The 22652-nt window shown below is 32.8% G+C and overlaps 1 protein-coding gene across 2 annotated transcripts; it reads right to left on the bottom strand.

The window, feature by feature from the left end:
* Nucleotides 1-1222: 1222 nt before the first annotated feature.
* LOC136220851 (protein CELLULOSE SYNTHASE INTERACTIVE 3) lies at nucleotides 1223-9002 on the bottom strand. Of its 2 annotated transcripts, none has more exons than XM_066008675.1 (3): nucleotides 5593-6317; nucleotides 4326-4580; nucleotides 1223-2817 (listed from the first exon to the last, which is right to left on the bottom strand). In XM_066008675.1, the coding sequence occupies exons 2-3, from the start codon at nucleotides 4548-4550 to the stop codon at nucleotides 1369-1371; spliced, it is 1674 nt and encodes a 557-aa protein (XP_065864747.1). In that variant the 5' UTR covers nucleotides 4551-4580; nucleotides 5593-6317; the 3' UTR covers nucleotides 1223-1368. The 2 variants fall into 2 exon arrangements, with proteins under 2 accessions (XP_065864747.1, XP_065864746.1); XM_066008674.1 differs by lacking the exon at nucleotides 5593-6317 and adding an exon at nucleotides 8646-9002 and having other exon boundaries at nucleotides 1224-2817.
* Nucleotides 9003-22652: the final 13650 nt, after the last annotated feature.

The raw sequence follows: 22652 nt of genomic DNA, 5'->3' as shown, positions 1-22652 counted from the left end.
TATTATACTTAAAAATAAATATTTAATATATAAATATAAATATTTATTAATTAATATTAATAGACGGGTCGGGTTGGGACGGTCCGTGTTATTTTTATTAATCCCAAGCCCGTCCAAAAAATAGACGGGCTTTAGCAGGTCTGGACCGGCCTGACCTATGAACAATTTTTATTATCCAAGCCCGGTCCAAGGGAGACGGATCGGATGGGTACCTGGGCCTGTGAACAGGTCTAACGAGGATGGAGAATCTCCGACTGGTTGGGGAATGAGGATACGTCCAACCCTTTTTATATCCCTAACCACTGACATCCATCTGCAAATTATCGAACCTAGAACGTTTTTTTTTTTAATTAACCCAAAAATGAATTATAGAGTATGTCCCCTCTCCCCCCATTTTTCTTATTTTATTGTAACCAATTTCAATTTAAGGAGTAAAATTTTGACTAGAAAATAATGATGATGATAATGATCCATACCCTTATGGAAAATTTGTAACATATGAAATTAATGTGGTTTTTGGATTAAGGAAAAGAACAAATGACATACATAACAAGTTGTTTGTTTGGTGGTGTTTCATATCATTTGATGTTGATGTATAACATAATTAATTAAATAGTAGGTGGGGAACTATGATCTTTATTACTTCCACAAACACTATCTTCCATTTATGTCTTCTTCACCTACTCTGTTGGGCTCCTCTTCTTCTTCATTTTTTTTTTTTGTAGAAACAGTAATATGTAGTCCATCTCCTAGAAATAATAAAATCTGGAGCCTTTTATTTTTAATATTTATAATAAAATAATAATTTGTAGAATTAGAATGACAACTTTTCAAGCAACCTCTATTGGAGCATTTTTTAAGTAAAGATTGTCAAAAGTGATGTGGATGAAAGAGACAATAAAATATTATATTTTGATATTATGTGTTAAGTTTTGACACTCTTTTAGGCACTCTCTGTTGGAGATGCTCTAAACAGTCACCTTGTCTCTATTAACAAAAAATCTAAATAACTTCAAAATAAAAATGTTCAAGAATTAAAGCCATTTAGAATATCATTTCCATCCCTAGTGTTAGAGTGGTCAAATATTAAAGGATTTTATGTTAGTAAAACATGTAAAGTTGAGCAGTTTTGAGTGACTTTTATGGCCGATTTTAAGTGACATTGGTGTAATTTAACAGGAAAAAAACACGAAACAAAACCGACACTTCAAAAGGAGGAAAGAATTAGAAGAAATAAGATGCACAAACCAGAATTTGTACAACTTTATATAAATACAGCATTGATTAGCAGTTCATAACTGATGTCTAAGCCTGTTTCATACATACAATGAAACACAGATTTACTAGAAAAGATTCAAACTTTTTCATCTATTTATTCCTACTAAATAAACTTCTTAATTTCCCCCTTTCCAATCTCTCCAGCAACTTTTTCGCCCCCGGAATATCCATCTCGACAAGCTTCTTCAAGTACCCGATCGCCCCATACGAAATCATCAGCTTCTTGCACTTCTTACTCGTCGCTATCGACGCTAGACACGACACCGCATACTTTTTCGCAGTGTTTTGCAGACCCGGATCAAGCAATTGTACCAAATTCGGCACACTTTTATCGTTCTTTTTAACCTCTCGGCAGTTCTGTGAGAGCGTTACTAAGCTCGAAATTGCTTGTGCCGAAACCTCTCGAGCATTGTTTGATTTCGCTTCGAGCATTTTGATCAGGAGAGGAATGCAACCCGCTTCACCGACTAACCTTTTCATCTCGGTTGTGCTGCAGACGCGGCAAATTGCAGATGCGGCGGCTTGTTGCGCGCCTAGTGATCCGGTTTTGAGAACGTGGGTTATACATTGGAGGAAATTGAGTGATAGTAGTGTTTCTGTGGATACGGAGGTGACTAGATTTCGTAACGCCCCGACTGCTGATTCTTGCGGTAATGGACCGTCGAGATATGTTAATAGGCTGCGGAGTCCGCCTTCGGAAATTACTGATCTTCGGAGAATGTCGTTGCTGGCAGTGAGATTCTGCAGGCATTCTGCGGCGTATTCTTTCGATCCTAGCAGGATTCCGCAATCGAGGAGATTGATCGTAACTTTAACGATCCCTTCTTCGGCGAGATTCTGTCGAACCTCAGGAACAACTGATATGTTCTTCAAAGTACACGCAGCTGCGGCTTGCGATACCGAATCACCGACACGACAGATTTCAATCAACGGTCTAACTCCGCCGTGTCCGACGATCGCCCTAGCCGTTTCTGCCGACATTGACAATCTCTGAAGTGAGATAGTAGCCTTTTCTTTACCTACATTGCTACCGGACTCAACAAGCCTAATCAGTGGCGGCAAAACACCCTCCGAAACAAGCCAATTCTCGCAGCTCCCGGACTCCGCAAGCGCGCAGATTACGCTTACGGTCTTTTCCCGAATGCGCGGAGATGTTGCTGTTAATAACTGAACTAAAGCAGCGATATTACTCCGCGCTAAAACAGCCAACAGATTCTTCTCATCTTCCTTCATTACCTCAACTAAGCAATCAAGAGCTCGGTGCTTCGCCTCTAAGTGCCCGATCTGAAGGCGCGCAAGCAATTCACGTATATTACCATACACAGCAGCCTCGGGCTCCGACGAACCAGCACCGTTTAAAGGCAATGTGACTTCACCAAGCACTCCGGTCTTGATCAGAAGTCCGCAGTCTCGTAAATTCAAATCCAATTTCCCCGATAACGCATCGAGATCGCTCTGCATTCTGAGTTTCCCTTCATACATATCACTCATACATAATTCCGCCAATTCAATTGCTTCTTTCAGTGTTCTTGACACAGCCTGCAAAATACACACAACCCGATTACACAATACGAAATCGATAACAATTTTGAGTTGACACAAAGCTGACACACAAATTTTTAGGTTGGGTTAGGGTTGATATGTTAACCCAAAAACGACACGAATATTTAAGATTAATTTTATATTCTCACGTGTTAGATAATAAAATTATAATTATTACTTACAATTATGATTTTAACCTTCTAAATTAGTATAAGCACATTATATAACCTCCTAACATGATATCAACCCGACTTTTCGATGGTTAGTGTTAACATACTAATCTAAAAATGATATAAAATATTTAAAAATAGTATCATATCTTACATTTTTATAAGTTATTGTTAATATATATGCGGGTAAATTACATACGTTGGTATACACCTTTTGCCCTATTCAATTTTGCACACAAAACTGTACAACCTTTTGGTGACCTCCCACTAAAATGTACAATTTGGTAATTGTGACCGGTCAATACGACGTCAACGCTCCACGTCAGCAATTTGATTTCCCTAAAAGTCAAAATTAGTGGGAGGTGACCATAACGTTGTACAGTTTTGTGTGCAACATTGAATGTTGTACAACAAAATGTGAAAAGGGACAAAAGTTGTACACCATGTATATAATTTACCTATATATATATGCATAACATTGTTACATGTAACTCGAAAACACGAAAGGAAAGCGACATTAACCCGAACAGATTAAGACAATTGTGAAACGAAAGTTTTTGGGTTGGTTTGAGTTTATTCTTTTTAACACAAACCCGAAAATGACACAAACCCGAACATGTTAATACGATTGTGACATGAAAGTTTTTGGGTTGGGTTTGGGTTTACTTTTTTTTAATACGAACCCGAAAACAATATAAAATATTTAAAAATAGCGTCATATATTATATTTTTAAAAGTTATAACATTGTTACATGTAACCCGAAAACACAATACAAAAGTGACACCAACCCGAACAGGTTAACACGATTGTGAAACAAAAGTTTTTGGGTTGGGTTTGGTTCTTTTCAACACAAACTCGAAATTGACACAAACCCGAACATGTTAACACGATTGTGACACGAAAGTTTTTGGATTGTATTTGGTTTTACTGTTTTTAACAAACCAGAAAATGACACGACACGAACACGATTCGAACACGATAATTGCCAAGTCTACTTCATAGACACATTTACGCAGCAAGAACAATACAAAACAATTTTGTTGCTAATAGTTGATTTGACTACCGAATGAGCTAACAGAAATCATCAAAATTCAACCAGAACTTTGGAAATTCGAAACTCTTTTCGCTCAAGGCCTAATACGATATGAACACAATATGAACCCAAAAATAACACGACACGAACACAACTCCAACACGATATAGAAATCATCAAAATTCAACCAGAACGTTGGAAATTCAAAACTCACAGTTTCATTCAAGGCTTAATAACACAACATGAACCCGAAAATGACACGACACGAACACAACTCAAACACGATAATTGACAGGTCTACCTGCAATTGCTCCTTGCAAAGTGCATTCTTCGAAAAGCAAGGATGGCTGGACAAGTCCGATAAACGCTCCGGAATCTGCTCTAATTTGGAAACAATCATCTTCCATCTACCAGGAAACCCCTTAACTTGTTTAGCCTTATTAAGAGCTAAAGGAACAAGCTCTTGATCATGTAATAACCAGTCCTCCATTGATTGAATAACTTCTTTTCCTTTATCTTCCACCATTGTTATGGATCAGATTGAGTAAGCAGAGATCTGCAGGAAGATAAAGATGAAAACTTTTATATTTGCATAGAAAATTCAAAGGCAGGGGAGCAGTTGCAATCATCAAACTTAAACTAATAAAGAAAAGGGGGGTTTTAAAACAAAACAAGAGTTAAAAAACAAATAGGCCAAATATCAACAACTCATCAATTGCTTCCAGAAGGTTTTTAAATTATTTAATCCAAACCCAAGTTGCCAAAAACTGCAACGGGTCCCTGAACTTCAAAACGTTACAATTAACCCCCTCAACTTGCTTGTTTGGAACAAATAAGCCTTCAAATGTCACGTGATTGGCAGCGCGTGATGGTGGGGTTAGTTGTAACGTTTTGAAGTTCCAATCAAGTACTGCCACGTGGCATTTGAGGGGTTATTTGTTCTAAATAAGTAAATTGAAGGGGTTATAATTGTAACGTTTTGAAATTCTAGGGTCAATTGGAGTTTTTGGATAACTTGGAGGGGTTGAGCATGTAATATGCCATTTATTTATGATCACAGAAAAACTTGCTTCTGACCAACAAAATCGAAGGCTAATCGAAGGCTTTAAAGATACCCACACGAGTTTGATAATTAAGTGCCAACCAAAATTTAATTTAAAATAATCATGAAAGGGAAAGATGCTGCTTTTAACTAGATTAAAAGCAGCCGCCCATTTAAGAGAAAACTCAGGCCTGAAATACCGAAATTACCCTTATGACTTAAGCTGACTTCAAACTCAACATTTTGTTCGTGCGCTGCTCGCGAGCTTATTCACGAGAAGCTCGGTGTATTTTGCTCACGAATAGGTCATTAATTATATTAATTTGAAATTTTTTAGCATAAAACTACGTAGTTTTGAAGTCAATTAACTAAAAGTTTACACAAAATTATCTTGTTTCATATTTTCACTTTACAGAAATACAATTATAAAAAAATGGAACCAAGCTTGCTTATAAACGTGTTTATAAACATTACAATCGAGCTTGTTCACGAGCTTGTTTATGAACCTATAACCAAACCTACTCACCGTGACTGGTTTATAAATCGAGCCGGACACCGAGCAGCTGAGCTCATTTAAAGCACTAACTATCAAGGGCATAGAAGGAAGGGAAGAAAAAGAATCAAGATTGCAACTTTACTTTTCAACTGTGAATGAGATTGAACTTGGTATCAAATTTATCTTCTGGGTATAAGTAAGATGATCACTATCAAATGGCCTGAAATACCAAAATTACCCTTATGACTTCTCTATCATTGTACTAATGCTCCATTGACTATCAAGGGTATAGAAGGAAGTGAAGAAAAAAGAATCAAGATTGCAACTTTACTTTTCAATTGTGAATGAGATTGAACTTGGTATAAGTAAGATGATCTATATGAAATACCCAAATTACCCTTATGACTTCTCTAGCATTGTACTAATGCTCCATTAACTGTCAAGGGTATAGAAGGAAGTGAAAAAAAAATTCAAGATTGCAACTTTACTATTCAACTGTGAATGAGATTGAACTTGGTATAAGTAAGATGATCTATATGCAAGAACAACAAAACCTTAGTCCGAAATGATTCGGGATCGGCTAACATGATCTATATGAAATACCAAAATTACCCTTATGACTTCTCTAGCATTGTACTAATGCGCCATTGACTATCAAGAGTATAGACTATGTTGCGCGGAAATGGAAAATGGAAATGAAACAAATACTGAAAAACGTTATTTTTAATAAAAATTAGTTAGGAAATGAAAAAAAACAGAAACACAAAAACGTTAATGAAGAAAAGTTTCTGTGCAACATAGGGTACAGAAGGATACAGAAGGAAGTGAAGAAAAAGAATCAAGATTGCAACTTTACTTTTCAATTGTGAATGAGATTGAACTTGGAATAAGTAAGATGATCTATATCCAATAGCCTGAAATACCCAAATTACCCTTATGAATTCTCTACCATTGTACTAATGCTCCATTGACTACCAAGGGTATAGAAGGAAGTGAAAAAAAAAAAAAATCAAGATTGCAACTTTATATTTCAACTGTAAATGAGGTTGAACCTAGTACCAAATTTAAATTCTGGGTACAAGTAAGATGATCTAAATCTTAAATCCAACGGTCAAGATTTAATGGAGCTTCTCCCATTTTTTAAGCTCATAAATAGAGGTAGCTGAGAAATAGACTTTCCTTTGAAGAGACGAAACAAGTCTCCATCAACTGTTTGTGTACAAATCAAGTGTACTTCAATAGTTTAAATTCACCAAGCACTAACCACATTTCATGTTATTTTGATACAATTTTAAGCACTAAGTTGGATTTTTACTCCGAATAATTCATTTCAAATAGTCCGGTTAGGGTTAATTAGGGTAAAATCGGATAAAGTTCGTCCGACTTCTTTATAAAAAGTATCACCCAAACATTTAAGCTTGGTTACGCTTTGAAATTGTTCCCCAACTAGTGTTGGATTAACTAGGGTGATTCGACTTTACAGTTTTGAAGTCAGACGAACTTCATCTGACTTCATGTAAGTTCCATTATGGATGATTGTAAGGAGTTAATGAAATCTAATCTTTTAAATTTTTTCCGTGGCTTTTGCGCATAGATCAGCGAACCATACTGCCCACTTGTTAGCGCAGGTAGCTGGCTCTCAGTCCGGTTGTTTGGAGTGGAGAGATGTTCCACCTCAGTTCAGTTTCTTTCAGATATAATTGCCTCTGATTCTATCTAAGTTCGGTGTTCTTTTAAAAGAAAAAAACACTAGTCGGAAAATAATTTCGAAGCCTAACAAAGCTTAAATGCTTAGGTGACACTTTTTGTAAAGAAGTAGTACGAAATTCATCCGGCTTCTTTACAAAAAAGTGTCATCCAAGCATTTAAAGTTTAGTTACGCTTCCAAATTATTTCCTGATTAGTGCTAGGTTAACTAGGCTAGGGTGAAGTCGGACGAACTTCGTCCGACTTCAAAACCGTAAAGAAGTCTCATCCGACTTCTTTCCAAAAAGTGTCACCCAAGCATTTAAGCTTTGTTTAGGCTTCCAAATTATTCTCTGCCTAGTGCTAGGTTAACTAGTTGAAGTGAGATGAAGTTCGTCTGACTTCAAAACTATAAAGAAGTCGGACGAAGTTCATCCGATCCGACTTCTTTACAAAAAATGTCACCCAAACATTTAAACTTGGTTATATTTCCAAATTATTCCCCGACTTGTGCTGGGCTAACTAGGGTGAAGTCGGACGAAGTTCGTACGACTTCAAAACGGTAAAGACGTCGGGACGAAATTCATCCAACTTCTTTACAAAAACTATAACCCACAAAAAGTATCACCTAGGCATTTAAGCTTGATTACGCTTCCCAACAAAGAGGTAAGATGAACTTCATCCGACTTCCTAACCAACCAAATAAATTATAACTACCTAAAGTCTTTATCTTCTTTTCTCCATGATTATACCAACTTTATAGTCAACAATCATCCGACTTCCTTGCAACTTGAAGTCGGATGATCCGACTTCCTTGCAACTTGAAGTGGATTCATCGGACTTTCTAGCCAACTAAATAAATTAAAACTACCCAAAGTCTTTATATTCTTTTATCCATGTTTATACCAACTTTATAGTCAACATCATCCGATCTCCTTGCAACTTGAAGTCCAATGAAGTTCATCCACAACTTATCTCTTAAAAGAACACAACCAAGCTTAAAAGCTTGGATTACAGACTTTATAAAGAAACAAATCAAACAAACTTAGTCCCGACGACTTCATCCGATTTCAGTCTAGTTAACTTAACACTATCGTGAGAAATAATTTTTTAACACAGACTGGTTGCTGTTTTAAATGATTGATGCTAATTTGGAGCATTATTCTGAGTAAAAATCCCCAAATCCCCAAATTTGATGCTATCTTAATACAATTTTAAGCACTAAATTCATCAAACCCTGAGTTCTTCTTCAATTTCTTTGAGTAAAATCCAAATCAGAAACAGATTAAATATCCCCAAAACATAAATTAGATAAGAACAGAACAAATTAAAGCACAAAAGCCATAAACAAACATAAAAGAAAACCCCCTTTTCAAGAGTAGAATAAACACACAAACCTTAAAGCCACAGCAACTAGAAACTGTCTTTTTCTTCCTCAAAGATAGCTTAGCTTTATCTTCAAACATCAATCTCCAATTTCCAAGCTGGAATTCAGTTTTTGCTTCCTCGGAGTCCAAACGGTCGAAAACTCAAAAACCCCCTTTTCAAATTTGAAAATCAGGTAGAAAATTGGAGGTTTAAATTAAATTAAACCCATGGCGTAATATAGTGACGACAACCACGATCTCAAATATTCAAAAATCGGAGCTTCTTTCAAATCATATGTCTCTCTCTCTAGAGAAGTGTTTCTCTCTCTTGTTGCTTAAGAAGGAAATGTGTCAGAAAGCTGGATCCATGTCTGCTTGGATTCTGTAAATTGGGTTAAAAATGAATTGTTTTCTTTATCTTTGCTGTGAATTTAGAGAGAGGTAGATGGAAGGGTTAAACTCAGATTTGATCCCTTTAGTATCCAAAATTTAATACTTTGTCCCATGTATTATTATTTTATAATATTTGCCTAAGATTGAGCATGAATCTTAGAGACTCTTAAATCGGATTGAATATCCGAATAAAAAGATTCAGAATTGGATTGAACCGTTTATTTTTTTTAGGTCCGAACTGAATTGTACGTTGATTTAATTGGGTAAAATTTTAGAGATTTTGAAATTCCTAATATTACTGAGTAAATATGTTAGAGATTCCAGAACTTGACCGAATATCCGGAAAAAAAAATCAAGAACCGTATTGAAATGTGCTTTTTCTTTTAGACTGAATCAAATTGGACCGTTGACTTTAGTATATGCAACTCTAGAAATTTTCAAATCCCTGAATTGTACACCGTACTTACCTTATATTTGTCTCTGTAAAAAATTCTCATAATGACCTTTACTTATTTTGAATGAAAAACTAACTAATTTCTCAAAAAAAATTATCGTGATAAATATCAATGATCCTGACGTTTTAAGGGAACTGCAACTTTAGCTTTAGTATATGAAGTGATGTAAATTTAACTCTAACATTTTTAGATAAGATCAATTTTAGTCATACATTATCAAAAATTAAAAAATATTGGTTTGACCGTCACTTAACTGACATATTGGAGTTTCCAAACATAAATTATATCTAAATTATTTAATATATTATTAATAAAATTATAAAAATTATGTTAAAATATTAACAACTATTACATTTACTTTTCTAAAAAAAAAAGTCTATTAAATTGAGATTAATGTATATATAATTAATCGTAATTTAATAGACTTTTTTTTTTTAAGAAAAGTAAATGTAATAGTTGTTAATATTTTAACATAATTTTTATAATTTTATTAGTAATACATTAAATATTATATATAATTGATGTGTGAAAGATTTGACGTGATAGGTAAACAACAATCAAATCAAAAAATTTAAATTTTTTAATAATATAGGATTAAAATTGATTTTTTTAGAAATATTATGACTAAATTTTACACAATTTCATATATGTTATAAATAATTTAATCCTTATTCCAATTTTTTTTATCACATTATACAATTTTTGTTAAATTTATATTAGAAAAAAAAAGTTAAATCAAGTGTGGCATGTACTAAATTTTTTTTTAATAAATCTATTAGTTTTTCATTATGAATTATAATTCATAATGATATAGGGGTCAAATAATAAAATTTTAAACAGTAGAAGGATCAAACAATTATTTAATCCTGTATGAAAAGAAGACAGCAGTGGCAAGAGAGAGGGGGGCGATTTTTGAGGCATAGATATGGTTAAATATCGAAAATTTATTAAATGATCTTGTGGTACAGTAGATTTGACCGTTATGATTGGGGCAAATTTGAATGTGCTTTCGAAATTTTACATTTACCGAAAAGCTTACGTGGCATTGTATTCCACGTGGAAGGAGGTTACTGGTTGTCGTGTGGGCAGTGAAGCCGCCGTGGCGCGCGCATGTGATTGGTTATATATGGCTAGGCTGCCAAGTAGCCAAAGGCTATTCAATCTTTTTGGCCTAATAATATCTAGCCTACTTTTCTAGAAAAATCAACCTTAACTCATGGGTAAATTACACCCACGGCCACTAAACTTTACTCATTATAATATTATTACCATTGAACTTCAATTCTTAACTGTATGTCTACTGAATTTTACATCTTTTAAAACCAGTGGCTACTCAATGTCTCAAAACAACTATTAGCAGCCTCAAAATAAAAAAAATTGAAGAGTTAATGATATTTTAAGGAACTTTAATTCTTAAAAATTTTTGTTTTGAGATCATTTAGGTGTTGTTTGGTTAGGAGAAAAAGTGAATTTTTAGAGAGAGAAAACTTCAAAAATTGTGATTTTGAAAAATAAAAAATATGGTTTCATAGTAAATGTCGTTCTGAACAACTTTAATTCTTAATCATTTTCATTTTTAGATCGTTAACGGTTATATTAAGGAGTTAATTAAAGTTGAGTGGCTACCAGTATTAACAAATATAGAATTCAATGACCATATTATTAAAAGTTGAAGTTGAGTAACTATAATATTAAAATTGGTAAAGTCTAGTGGATATAGATGTAATTTACCCAATCTTTTTGGCCTAATAATATCTAGCCTGCTTTTCCAAAAAAATAAATCACCCTAACTCTACCTTTATTTTTATGGAAAAATCAACTTATAAGATTTCATTCATTGGTTTGGTGAATTACTATACCTAGCCACTTATTCCTACCTCTAGCCTCAGAAATAGATCAAACTACCCTTTGCCTAAAAATTGAAAAAACACAAAACCTATCAAAAACCCTATACACTCTTCGATCTATTCTGGACTAGTTTTTGAACCAAAACATGGATCGTGACAGAGGTCGTAAAGGGAAAGAGAAAATGGTAAGATTTACAGGTTTTTTTTTTGGGATTTAAGCTTCATTTTCGAATCTGTGGGCGTTTCTAAAATCACGCAGAAATCGCAGTCGGGCGTATGAACATCACGTCCGACCAGTGGTGCAGGCGTGATAGCCAAACGCCCAATCCACTGGACGGGCGTGATGTTCATGCGCCCGATGGGTTTTTAAAAAAAAAAAATTAAAATTACATTTAAATTAAATTGTTAAATGTTTAGCATAATTTGATTATAATTTATATGTGAAAGCTTGTTATTAATTTGATTATAATTTATATGTTAAATTTTTAGATTAATTTAGTGTAATTTTTGTAGACGGAGCGACCTACTATCTGGGGAAAATCCATCCCGTCATATGCTCGTTGTCTAGATATGGACGACGAGGAGGATACACCACGGCATACGAGACTGCGTGGTATTGATATATTTGGTCGTAGGCGGAGAGGGGCTGCGACGGAGCAGGTGCGGAGGGGTCCGATTGTGGATCAGCCCGATATTCGTGGATCAGAGGGGGCGACGGATTTTGATGACTAAGAACCTGATAGCGATTCTGTGGATGACTACTTAGAGGTGGTAGCCCAGGGACTGCGACAGTCTGCAGCTGGTGGTGATGGCGAGGGTGATGATGCCGTAATTATATGTACTCTTTTATTACATTTTAACACTTTTGATATTATATGTACTCTTTTATGTTTATTAATTTATTTTAATATTTATGTTGTTATATTTTATTTGTTAAAGAGTAATCTGAGTTAAAATGTCATCATTTTTATTTCTAAAAAGTTAATTCGAGTTAATTACAATCATCAACAACTAATTTTTTCGGAGAATTATTCACGCGGGCGTGAGGTAATCACGTCTCACTTTGTGGTGAGGCGTGATTACCTCACGCCTCACCACGTGTTGGGGCGTGATTACTTCACGCCCGCGTGCTGGGAGAGGAAATTTTCCTCATTTCCCACCTCAAAGCCTCAAAGGGTATTTTCGTCCTTTCACGGAGCTAGAGGTGGAAAATTGAGGCTATATTTTACAACACCCTTTGTTATTTAGAACATCTCCAATAAAGATTGGAATAAAAATTACCCAAAATTAACCCATCATTTTTTTTTGGATAAATTTAAATTAATTTTTTATGAGATAAATAAAGATCAATCCTTTACACAATTTAGAATGAAGGAGTTATATGTTATTGTTAGGGTAATGATAAAAATAAACCTTTTAATTTGATCATATTGCAAATACAGTCCCACAATTTTGAAACGTCCAAATAGAAAATTGTGGTTTGTGCAGTTTGCAAACTCATGCATTTCGTGAAAAAAAGTTGTCAGTGAACAATTAAAAACAACGACTTTGTAAATTACCCAACATATAAAGCTTGACTTCGTAAATTAGTTAAACCACAAGTATTTTTTAACTGAAAAATTGACTTGCAAGTCCATCAATTGCAAACTCAACAAATCACATATCTATATTCAGGGACGGATCTACAGTGGGGCACTTGCCCCCACTGAGATCTATAAATAAATAAAACCCCATGTAATTTTTTTTTTTCACTTTAGACATTGCCCCCATTGATGCTGTGAAATCAAGCTATGCACTGCTGTATGTGCTCACAGTTCGCGAGAGGTAGGAGATGATAGATTAGGTTAAATTCAATTCATTTCATTGTACAAAACGACATCGTCCCCACTTAAGTGGAACGACGTCGTTTTGTATAATGATGAAAAAAAAAATTGAATTTAACCCTGGATCTCTCCTCTCTCACTCAGTCAAGATGGCGTAAAATTAAAATCCCCAAATCTCAACTGAACTCACCAATACCAAATACCTAACCTCTGGAATCGTATCTCTCAAAAACCTAATTTGCTCTTCTCTCTGTCGTGGTCGGCTCTCACTCTTCATCGTTGTCCAGTCCGTCCTCCTTCAAAAACGACTTCTTCTGTCTCACTTCTGTATATTAGGTCTGCTTCTTCTCTCGTTCGTTTGTTGCTTTTTATGATTGTTTCCTGCTAATTCTTTCCTTTATCTTTAATTGCTTTGATTTGTTTCATTCTCAAAGTCATCTTGTTTCTATCTGTTCCTGTTCTTTATTTGCTTTCCGTCTTCCTTTTTATGTTTCTGCCTATTCTGTACTGTTTTTATTTGCTTGCTTTCAATCTTTTTGTTTTAACATCTTGCTTTCAATTTTTTGTTCTGTAATTAATTATAGTTTAGTTATTTAGTATTTTTAATATAGTTTAGTTATTTATCTTTTTTAATATAGTTAGTTTAGCAATTTAGCATTTCAATTTAAAATTCTGATTTAGCAGGCAATTTATCAAATTTAACTAAACTTGTAAACTTATCGTAAGGTAAACTTGTTATATTGAAAGAGAATTATTTGATAGATTTGCTAATGAATAAATTATCCAAGGTTTCATGTAATTGAAATTGGGGTAAAGAATTTATTAGGGGCATGTTTGGTAGCTCATTTTCATGTTTTTGTTTGCATTTTTACTTCAAATTGGAGAATTTTAGGTGTTTAATTAGTGATATCTTGTTTGCCTTTTATTTCTGAAAAATAGTTTTTTTTTTTACAAAAGCAGAGAATCTCTGTTTTTTGGAAAAACAATTTTTTCAACAGCAAACAGTAGGTAAAATAAACGGGTCCTTACTTCTCTCATTTTAACATATTGTTTAGTCCATTTATTTTGAAAAACAAATTTTAAGGTCCTTATCTTTTGTCATTGTTAACATTTGTTCATTCTATCTATTTTTTTTAGATTTCGAACTGTTATATTCGACGTAAACAAATAAATATAAAATATAGAGTAATATATTCATTTTATACTGCATTACTGTCATGAAAGATAAGATATATTTGGTTAAAAATAGAAAAAAAATGATCAAAGGGTTAACGGTAATTAAAAGTAGGACCTTAAAATATAAAGAATAAACAGTGTTACGTAAAAATATGGCTCTAATAAATTATTTACTTTGAAACTATAGTTTTTGTATAATTTTATTTTATACTCATATGTAGTTTGCCCCCACAACCTATAAATCATGGATTCGTCCCTGTCTATATTTCCAACTTTTTAAAGCACGGAGACTGTGTTTGCAAATCAAATAAACCACAATTTTTTTTTTTACTTTACCCTTATTTTTTAAAAGAAAAGTTTTGAATCATAAATGTAAGGTTTAATACATCTTTTGCCTCATGAATTTATTCAAAAAGCTTGATTGGTCCTCTGAATTTTTAAAGTGTCTCGATAGCCTCCTCAACTTGTATCAAATATTCAGTTAGTCTATTGAACTTGCGTAAAATGTAATCAATTGATCACTCGGTTGCAAAAAAAAAAAGTGAGTTAAATGCGGAAGAATTATTGCACGCGTCTTAAAAAAATTAAAACGACCAATATTGGCGTATAAGATTCTAATATTAGAGAAGATAAGTTTTATAGTTGAGCAAGTAATAACTTCATTTTTAATCTATTTTTGAATTATGTAATAACATTCTAAGATGCGTGGAATGCATTTTTCGCATTTAACTTACTTTTTTGCAACTAAGTGATTAATTGATTACATTTTATGCAAATTTAATTCGGATGGCTAATTGAACATTTTATATAAATTGAAAGGACTATCGGAACACTTTGAAAGTTCAAAAAGTCAATCAAACTTTTTGGACAAGTTCAGAAGAACAAACCATGTATTAAGCCTAAATGTAAACATTCTCAAACAAAAAATTTGGTTTAGAAATACATCATTTAAAACACAGAGGGAATACTATGATTGGGTAAATTACATCCATGGCCACTGAACTTTATTCATTTAAAATTGAGGCCACTAAACTTCAATTCTTAACGGTATGACTATTGAATTTTACACTTTTTAACATCGGTGGTCATTCAACGCCTCAAAACGACCGATGAATGTCTGAAAATAAAAAAATCGAAGAGTTAATGATATTCTAAGGAACTTTAATTTTTGAAAATTTTCGTTTTGAGGTCATTTATGTGTTGTTTGGTTAGGAGATAGAGTGAATTTTTAGAGAGAGAAAACTCCAAAAAAGAAGATTTTGATAAGTAAAAAATGTGTTTCCATGGTAAATGTCGTTTTGAATAACTTTAATTCTTGAAAATTTTCATTTTGAGGTCTTTAATGGTCATTTTGAAGATTTAGTTAAAATTGAGTGGCTACCGATATTAAAAAGTGTAAAGTTCAGTGGTCATGGGTATAGCCACAATGTTAAAATGGGTAAAGTTCAGTGGCGATGGGTGTAATTTACCCTAATATGATTTGATTACATTCAAAATTTGAATTGTAAGGATTGGAATTAATTAATGAAATAATTAAATCCATTTACTTTATTGGTTTCATTTTATTATAATGTAAGTGGTTGTACTAAAGTACAGAAACTTATGTAACGAATTATAGCTAATGATGAATGAATATATTATATACTAGTAATTATTATAAAAATATTTTTTTAAGTAAAAAGTATAATTAAAGTTTACATGTTTTTTAAAAAAAAAAGGACGTTGTTTAATTATTTTTTCATATTTAACCATTAATCATTGATTTTATTATGGACCTTATTTTTATTTAAATTTTTTTTATCGAGTTTGGATGATACGTGTCATTAGGGCGATTCTGTCTACTTATGTAGATAAATAAAAATAAAAGTTTCTTGATTAGGAGTGATAAAGAGTCAAAAGTAAAAAGAGATTACATAAATTAATTTACAATAAGTTCTTCTAAACTCAATCTTTTTATCTCTCATTTTACGATTTCCAATATCAAAATCCCTAAATTGATCTTCTTCTCTAACACCAAAATCCATTTCAAACATGTTCTTCCAAGATTGATTTTCAGTTTGGAGAAATCTACTGAAAATTGATTTCTATAATTTTTGTATTTTTTACTCTCTCCTCTAGTCAAGAAACTTATTTTTTTTATTTGTGTAAATGAAAATATCCACGTCAGTTGGTCGAATCCCTTAACGATATATGTCATCTAAACTCGATAGAAAAGTTAAATTAGGACCGGATCTATAAAAAAATTAATGATCAAGGGCTTAATGTGAAAAAAATAATTGATCAGGGGCATGATCCTTAAACCATTCAAAGTCTAGGGGCTTAATTATACTTTTTGCCATTTCTTTTAGGGTAATTAATTTATTAGTCCCTATATTTTGACAAAACACACTGTTTAGTCTCTGTATTTTCAAAAACACACGGTAAGGTCCCTAACCTTTTTCTCAGTTCACTGTTTAATTATTCTATCTGTTTGTTAGATTTTTTACCGTTTATAAATTCGGAAGTCACCCTTTACTATTTATTAGTCAAAAGCAATTCACACCTCTATGTCTTTCTCTCACAACTTGCGATCACAAAAAAATGGAGAAATGATTGAATCCCTAACCCATAATCGAATCACTCATGCTCACTCTTTCTGTTTGAATTGAAGGTAGAAATCGATTCAAATCTCGCTCGCTCACTCTTCCTGTTAGAATTGAAGGTGGAAATCATCTTACTCTCAATGGTGAATTTAATTTATTCCATATTCCCAACTAATGTTTACTGCCAACTGCTTCAGTGATGACGAAAGATGTTTCTGCTAATCCAAATTGATTAACAGAATCTTCATGAGAGTCTAACGGCAGAGACTAAACAGTTCACCGAGAAAAACGTTAGGAACTAAACAGTTCATCAAGAAAAATGTTAGGAACCTTACCGTATGTTTTTAAAAATATAGAGACTAAATAGTATGTTTTATCAAAATATAGACACTAATAAATTAATTACCCTTTCTTTTATTATTATAAGTTTTTTTTTTTTTTACTTTGGGTACTCTGAAATATAAACGCAAATGATAAGAGTGATGATTGTAAAACGTTCAAGATTTATAAAGAGATTGCATAAAGAAAAAAGAATTATAAAAAGATGATTCCATAAATAATAATAAAAAATTATAATAAGATGACAAACATGCCCTTTCAATTATTCCCACTGAAAACAATAAAAATGAAAAGAAACTTTAAACGATTTTTCTTTCTTTTCATTAGATCATATGAATCACTTTTTTGGTTAATTACAAATAGAGGTATGTAGTTTTACGGATTTGCAGATGGATATCTGTGATATTTTTTGTTACAAATACGACTCTTGTGGTGTGTAAAAAATTTGTTTTTTTTTTGTTGATTTTATCAAATTTGACCGATAACGACATCAAAATGAAAACTTTCAAGAGTTAAATACTATTTTAACCAGCTTTAATTCTTCAATTTTTTAGGTTTGAGGTTATTTAAGGGTTTTTTTACGAGAGAGAAAGTTAATGTTTAGAGAGAGGAGACTCAAAAAATGATGATTTGGAAAATAAAAAATGTGGTTCCATAGTAAATATGATACTAAACAACTTTAATTCATGAATTTTTTTTTATTATTTTGAGATCGTTATAGACCAAATTTGATAAGATAAATAAAAAATAAATTTTTTTTACAAACTATAAGGTTGCATTTGTAACGAAAAATACTACAGATACCCATTTGCAAATCCGTAAAACCACATGATATCTATTTATAATTAACCCTTTAAAAATACATTCATTTTTTTTTTATAGAAGGAAAAATACATTCATTAAAAGCATGAAGTAGGCAGTGGCGAAGCCAGGATTCACAGTTAAGGGGGGCAAAAATTGTACAAGCTTAAAAAAAATATATATAATGAGAAATTTAAACATTATAATAATTAAATGTCTAAATACATTACAAAACATTCTTAAAACAATTACAATTGCTCTCTACGGTTCTTCATGCCTTGATACGAAGCATGATGACTTCGTTATCAAGTGCATTAAATATATCATTTTCAACAAATGTGATCAAACAATCATGCATCCACTGATCTTCCCATTTTGTTCCGTAAGCGATTCTTCACTAATTTCATTGCAGAAAATGCTCTCTCAACTGTAGCAGTTGCAACTAGTAGAATAAGTGCCAAAGTTATAAGTTTATACACCAATGGATACAAAATATCTTTTTTTGATTTCACCATCCGTTCAGCAAGTTGAGAAATTCCTTGCACATTTAAAAAATCACAACTAGATCTCATATCCATGATATATGTTTCCAATTGATTCTCAAGACCAATAAGTTGAATACTAGAAAAATCTTTCGGATACAACTGAGCAACATGAAGCAACTTTTCTTTTTCAAAGGCAAAGAATGAATCAACTAGGTTTAAACATGCAAAACATAGAAGCAACTGTGTATTCGATTCATTAAATCGATCATTAAGCTCTCTAAGTAACAAATCCAAGATTTCTGTAAACAACTCAAACTTATAATGAGTAAAGTTTGTCACTTCCACAATATGGCGCCTAGGCCGTCCTGGAGGAATATACACATTATCCATGTCAAGAACATAAATCTTATGCTCATTACAAAACAAAGATACTTCATCCAACAAAGAGTTCCATTCATTGTCTCGCATTAATTGCAATCGTTGCTTAACTATCCTAACCAGGGCCATAGCATTGATAATATCTTGATCTTTTCTTTGCAATGCTTGTGATAATTCATTAGTTATTCCCAATATGGATCTCATCAAATGGAGGCAAAATACAAATTCAAAGGAGTGCAATGAAGCCGATAAAGTGCGAGCTTCTAGCTTTTGATCAGACTTTCCATTATCTATTATAAAATCAAGAACATCACCAATAGCAGAGAACATCTCAATCAAACTAATTAAAGTACAATAATGTGAACCCCATCTTGTCTCTCCTGCTCGTTTAATTGTGCCCTTTTGATTTTTTCCTCGCACACTTTCTAGTTCACCACTTTCAATAGCCTCAAAAACTTTATAAGCTTGACATTTTAAAAGCATATCATGATGCTTACAAGAACCTCCAACGATATTAACAACATGTGAAGCTACACTAAAAAGGAAGGCAATGGATACATCATCTTTTGCAATAGCTACAAGTGCTAATTGAAGTCTATGTGCAAAGCAATGAACATAAAAGGCATTTTCATTCTCCAATAAAACTAAAGCTTTAAGACCATTAAACTGACCTTGCATATTGCTTGCCCCATCATAGCCTTGACCCCGTAATCTTGAAATGCTAAGGTTGTACTTAGAAAATGTTGCATCAATTGAAGCTTTCAAAGATAAAGCACTAGTATCTTCAACATGAACAATATCCAAAAGGCGTTCAATTACTTGGCCTTTGTTATTCACATAACGTATAACAATTGCCATTTGTTCCTTAGTTGAAACATCACGGGCTTCATTGACAAGACCATTTTAGTCTTGTTGCTTTCTATCTTATTCTATGTAATTTGGAAACATTTGGTGTTTAATTGATGTTTTTGTTTCATATTTTGTTTTGGGAGAAAGTTTAGATGTTTGGTGAAAAATCTGGAAATTAGTGGCCTTTTAGAGCATTTTGGAGTATTTGCAAATCAGAGGCCAATTTCAGTTAAGGCGTGGGCACGTTCTGTCTCAGCTGTAATTGAGAAACAGTAGCCAACTTCAGTTAAGGCGTGGGCACGTGACTGGACGAATTTGGAAGAGATAAGAAGATATTTTCAGATTTGATTTTGGGATATTATCTTATTTAATTGTATTTTATTTTAGTTAGGACTTGAATATTTCCTATTATCTCTATTTAATCATTAATTAATTAGAGTTAGTTTCTTTCCTTATCTCTTAAGGATATTTTAGTCTTTCTTCTTAGGGTTTTTCCCTTATAAATAGAGGCTTAACATTCCTTAGAGAGGAGAACTAGGTTTTACAGATTTTCAATTGTATTGTTGAATTGTTTTCATTATGAGTAGCTAAGTTCCATTTTCTGATTTAAGAGGGATTTCATTAGGTTGAAAGTTGTGAGGTTTCATGTATTAATTTCTTCAAGTATTAATTCAAGTTCTGATTTTCTTCTTCAATTCTTTTTATGATTATTGAATCGTATTCGATCTTCTATTGCTAAGTATTTATTCTTGATCCGTAATTGTCTTGAATGAATTACAACAAGTAGCAAAAATCGATCTTGAGTAATTGAGTTTTTGCTTGAGATTGATTGGGAAGAAAATTCAGCCAATTGCTATTGTTTGTCGACGTTCCTCTCAATAGGAATTGATTTGATGAATTTTCTTAATCCTAATGCGGTTATTGAGAAATTGGATATGCTTCATTCCCTTTTCTTAATAACCAGGTTGATTTAGATGCTTCATTTAAAATAATAAATTAAGAGAAAGTGAAAGAGTGAATTAGGTAATCCTTATACTCTTTAATCAAAGATTTGAATTTTAATTTGTTTATCATTTAAACCAAGGATCAACAAACACCTAATGAACCCAATCTCTTGAATCAGGCTTTCTCATTATTGAATTCCCATTTACTTTACTTGTTTAATTTGATTTAATCATCCACGAAAATACAAACCCCCCTTTTTATTTTATTTGCTCATTTGAATTAAGAGGTTAATTGTTCTCTTGGGATTCAACCTGGTCTTACTATTACTACAAATCAAATTGTAGTCCAATAGAGAAATCAGTAAAAAACTATAAATCTATTTTGTCGGGCTTCGACAAACCCATCATTCATCTACCAAAATAGAAAAGAATGCATTTCCAAGATCTTGGATGACATTATTTACGGTTTCAATGGCACAAGCATGTACAATATCTTTTTGAATATCTGAAGATGTCAACCTATGATTTCCAGAACACTTATGAATAGCAACTCTTTCAACCTCCTCATTATAATGACAAATGAGCTTTAGAATAGCTTTAAAATTACCTGGATTGCTTGAATCATCTGATTCGTCATGGCCACGGAAAGCTAAACCTTGACTCAAGAGAAGTCGAGCACAATCAACTGAAGCATTTAGACGGATTCGATAGTCTCCCCGAGCTTGTTTAGATTGCTTATGAATAATGGTTTGAAGATGTTGTCTCCGATTCATCAAAACATCACAATTCTTGGCAGCCCTATTGTGTGTGCTACTAGGACCTCCAACATGCATTTGTAACTTTTCTTTTTTCTTCCAATTGCTAAAACCTTCCACAACAAAAGCATCCCCACTACCTCCATGCTCTCTACTATCCGATTTAAAAAGATAGCAACACAAACAATATGCTGCTTCCTTTTCTACACTATACTCTAACCACGTAGGATAGTCATCAAACCAAGATGGATTAAATCTTCTAAGCTTATTACCTTGTATAGTTTGTTTAAAATTGTGAAAATGAGGCTGACAAGGTCCTTTCTGCAAATAGGCTCTTCTAACTTCATCTCTTATATTATGATGATATGAATTAATTGATTTCCGCAATGCAGGGTCAGAAGGAAGATTATTTATATCAACTTCACAAGAGATCCCATCCATATTATGACCTTGTGCTTCATAATTTTCTTGTGCTTGAATTGGTGGTACCAATTCAGGCTCAATTATGTTCTTTCTCTTATAGTATCTTTCTATGTCTACAAAAAAAAAACCTAGTATCAAAACATAGCAAATTGACAATCAATCATCTAATTATCACATCAATTAGCAAGAAATCATCCAAGAAAAGATCAATTTTTATGCTAATTATAAAAAAATTGAGATTAAGAAAATTAGGTCAAATTACATATCAATTGTTATCTCTAATTTTGTGCTTGTAAATTGGAATGTTGACAAAGATATAAAGAAAGGAAGGAACGAAATTGAGGAAGAACCGAAGAAGTCGAAGTTGTCACGACGGATTAGTAGATTGAATCGCAAGCAGGAGGCAGCAGCTAGATGAGGAATAAAACCATCGTGCTTTGTTTTGGTTTGGGTGGAGATTTTTTTTGGGTCTGCTTCCTTTGATTAGAAAAAGGATATAAAGGGAAAAGTGTTATTTAAGGGGGGGAAAATAGACATAAGACATGAAAGCATAAAAAATATAAACTGATTTTTAAAATAAAAAAAAAAAAATATTAAGAGGGGCAAGTGACCTCTTCCAAGCTGTATCTTCGCCCCTGGAAGTAGGGATTACATGAGAGAGCAACAAATCCCGAACAAAAGACGATGCTTGTATTTTTTTTTTCATTTTTACATATTTTCTGATTTCTAAATTATTTGTTTTTAATTTAAAATCATAAATTTTACTTCTGAAACTCCGTTACACAAA

Source organism: Euphorbia lathyris, chromosome 2 (genome assembly GCF_963576675.1).
Source record: "Euphorbia lathyris chromosome 2, ddEupLath1.1, whole genome shotgun sequence".
Classification (NCBI taxonomy): Eukaryota; Viridiplantae; Streptophyta; class Magnoliopsida; order Malpighiales; family Euphorbiaceae; genus Euphorbia; species Euphorbia lathyris.
This window is presented reverse-complemented; position numbering and strand designations above follow the sequence as displayed.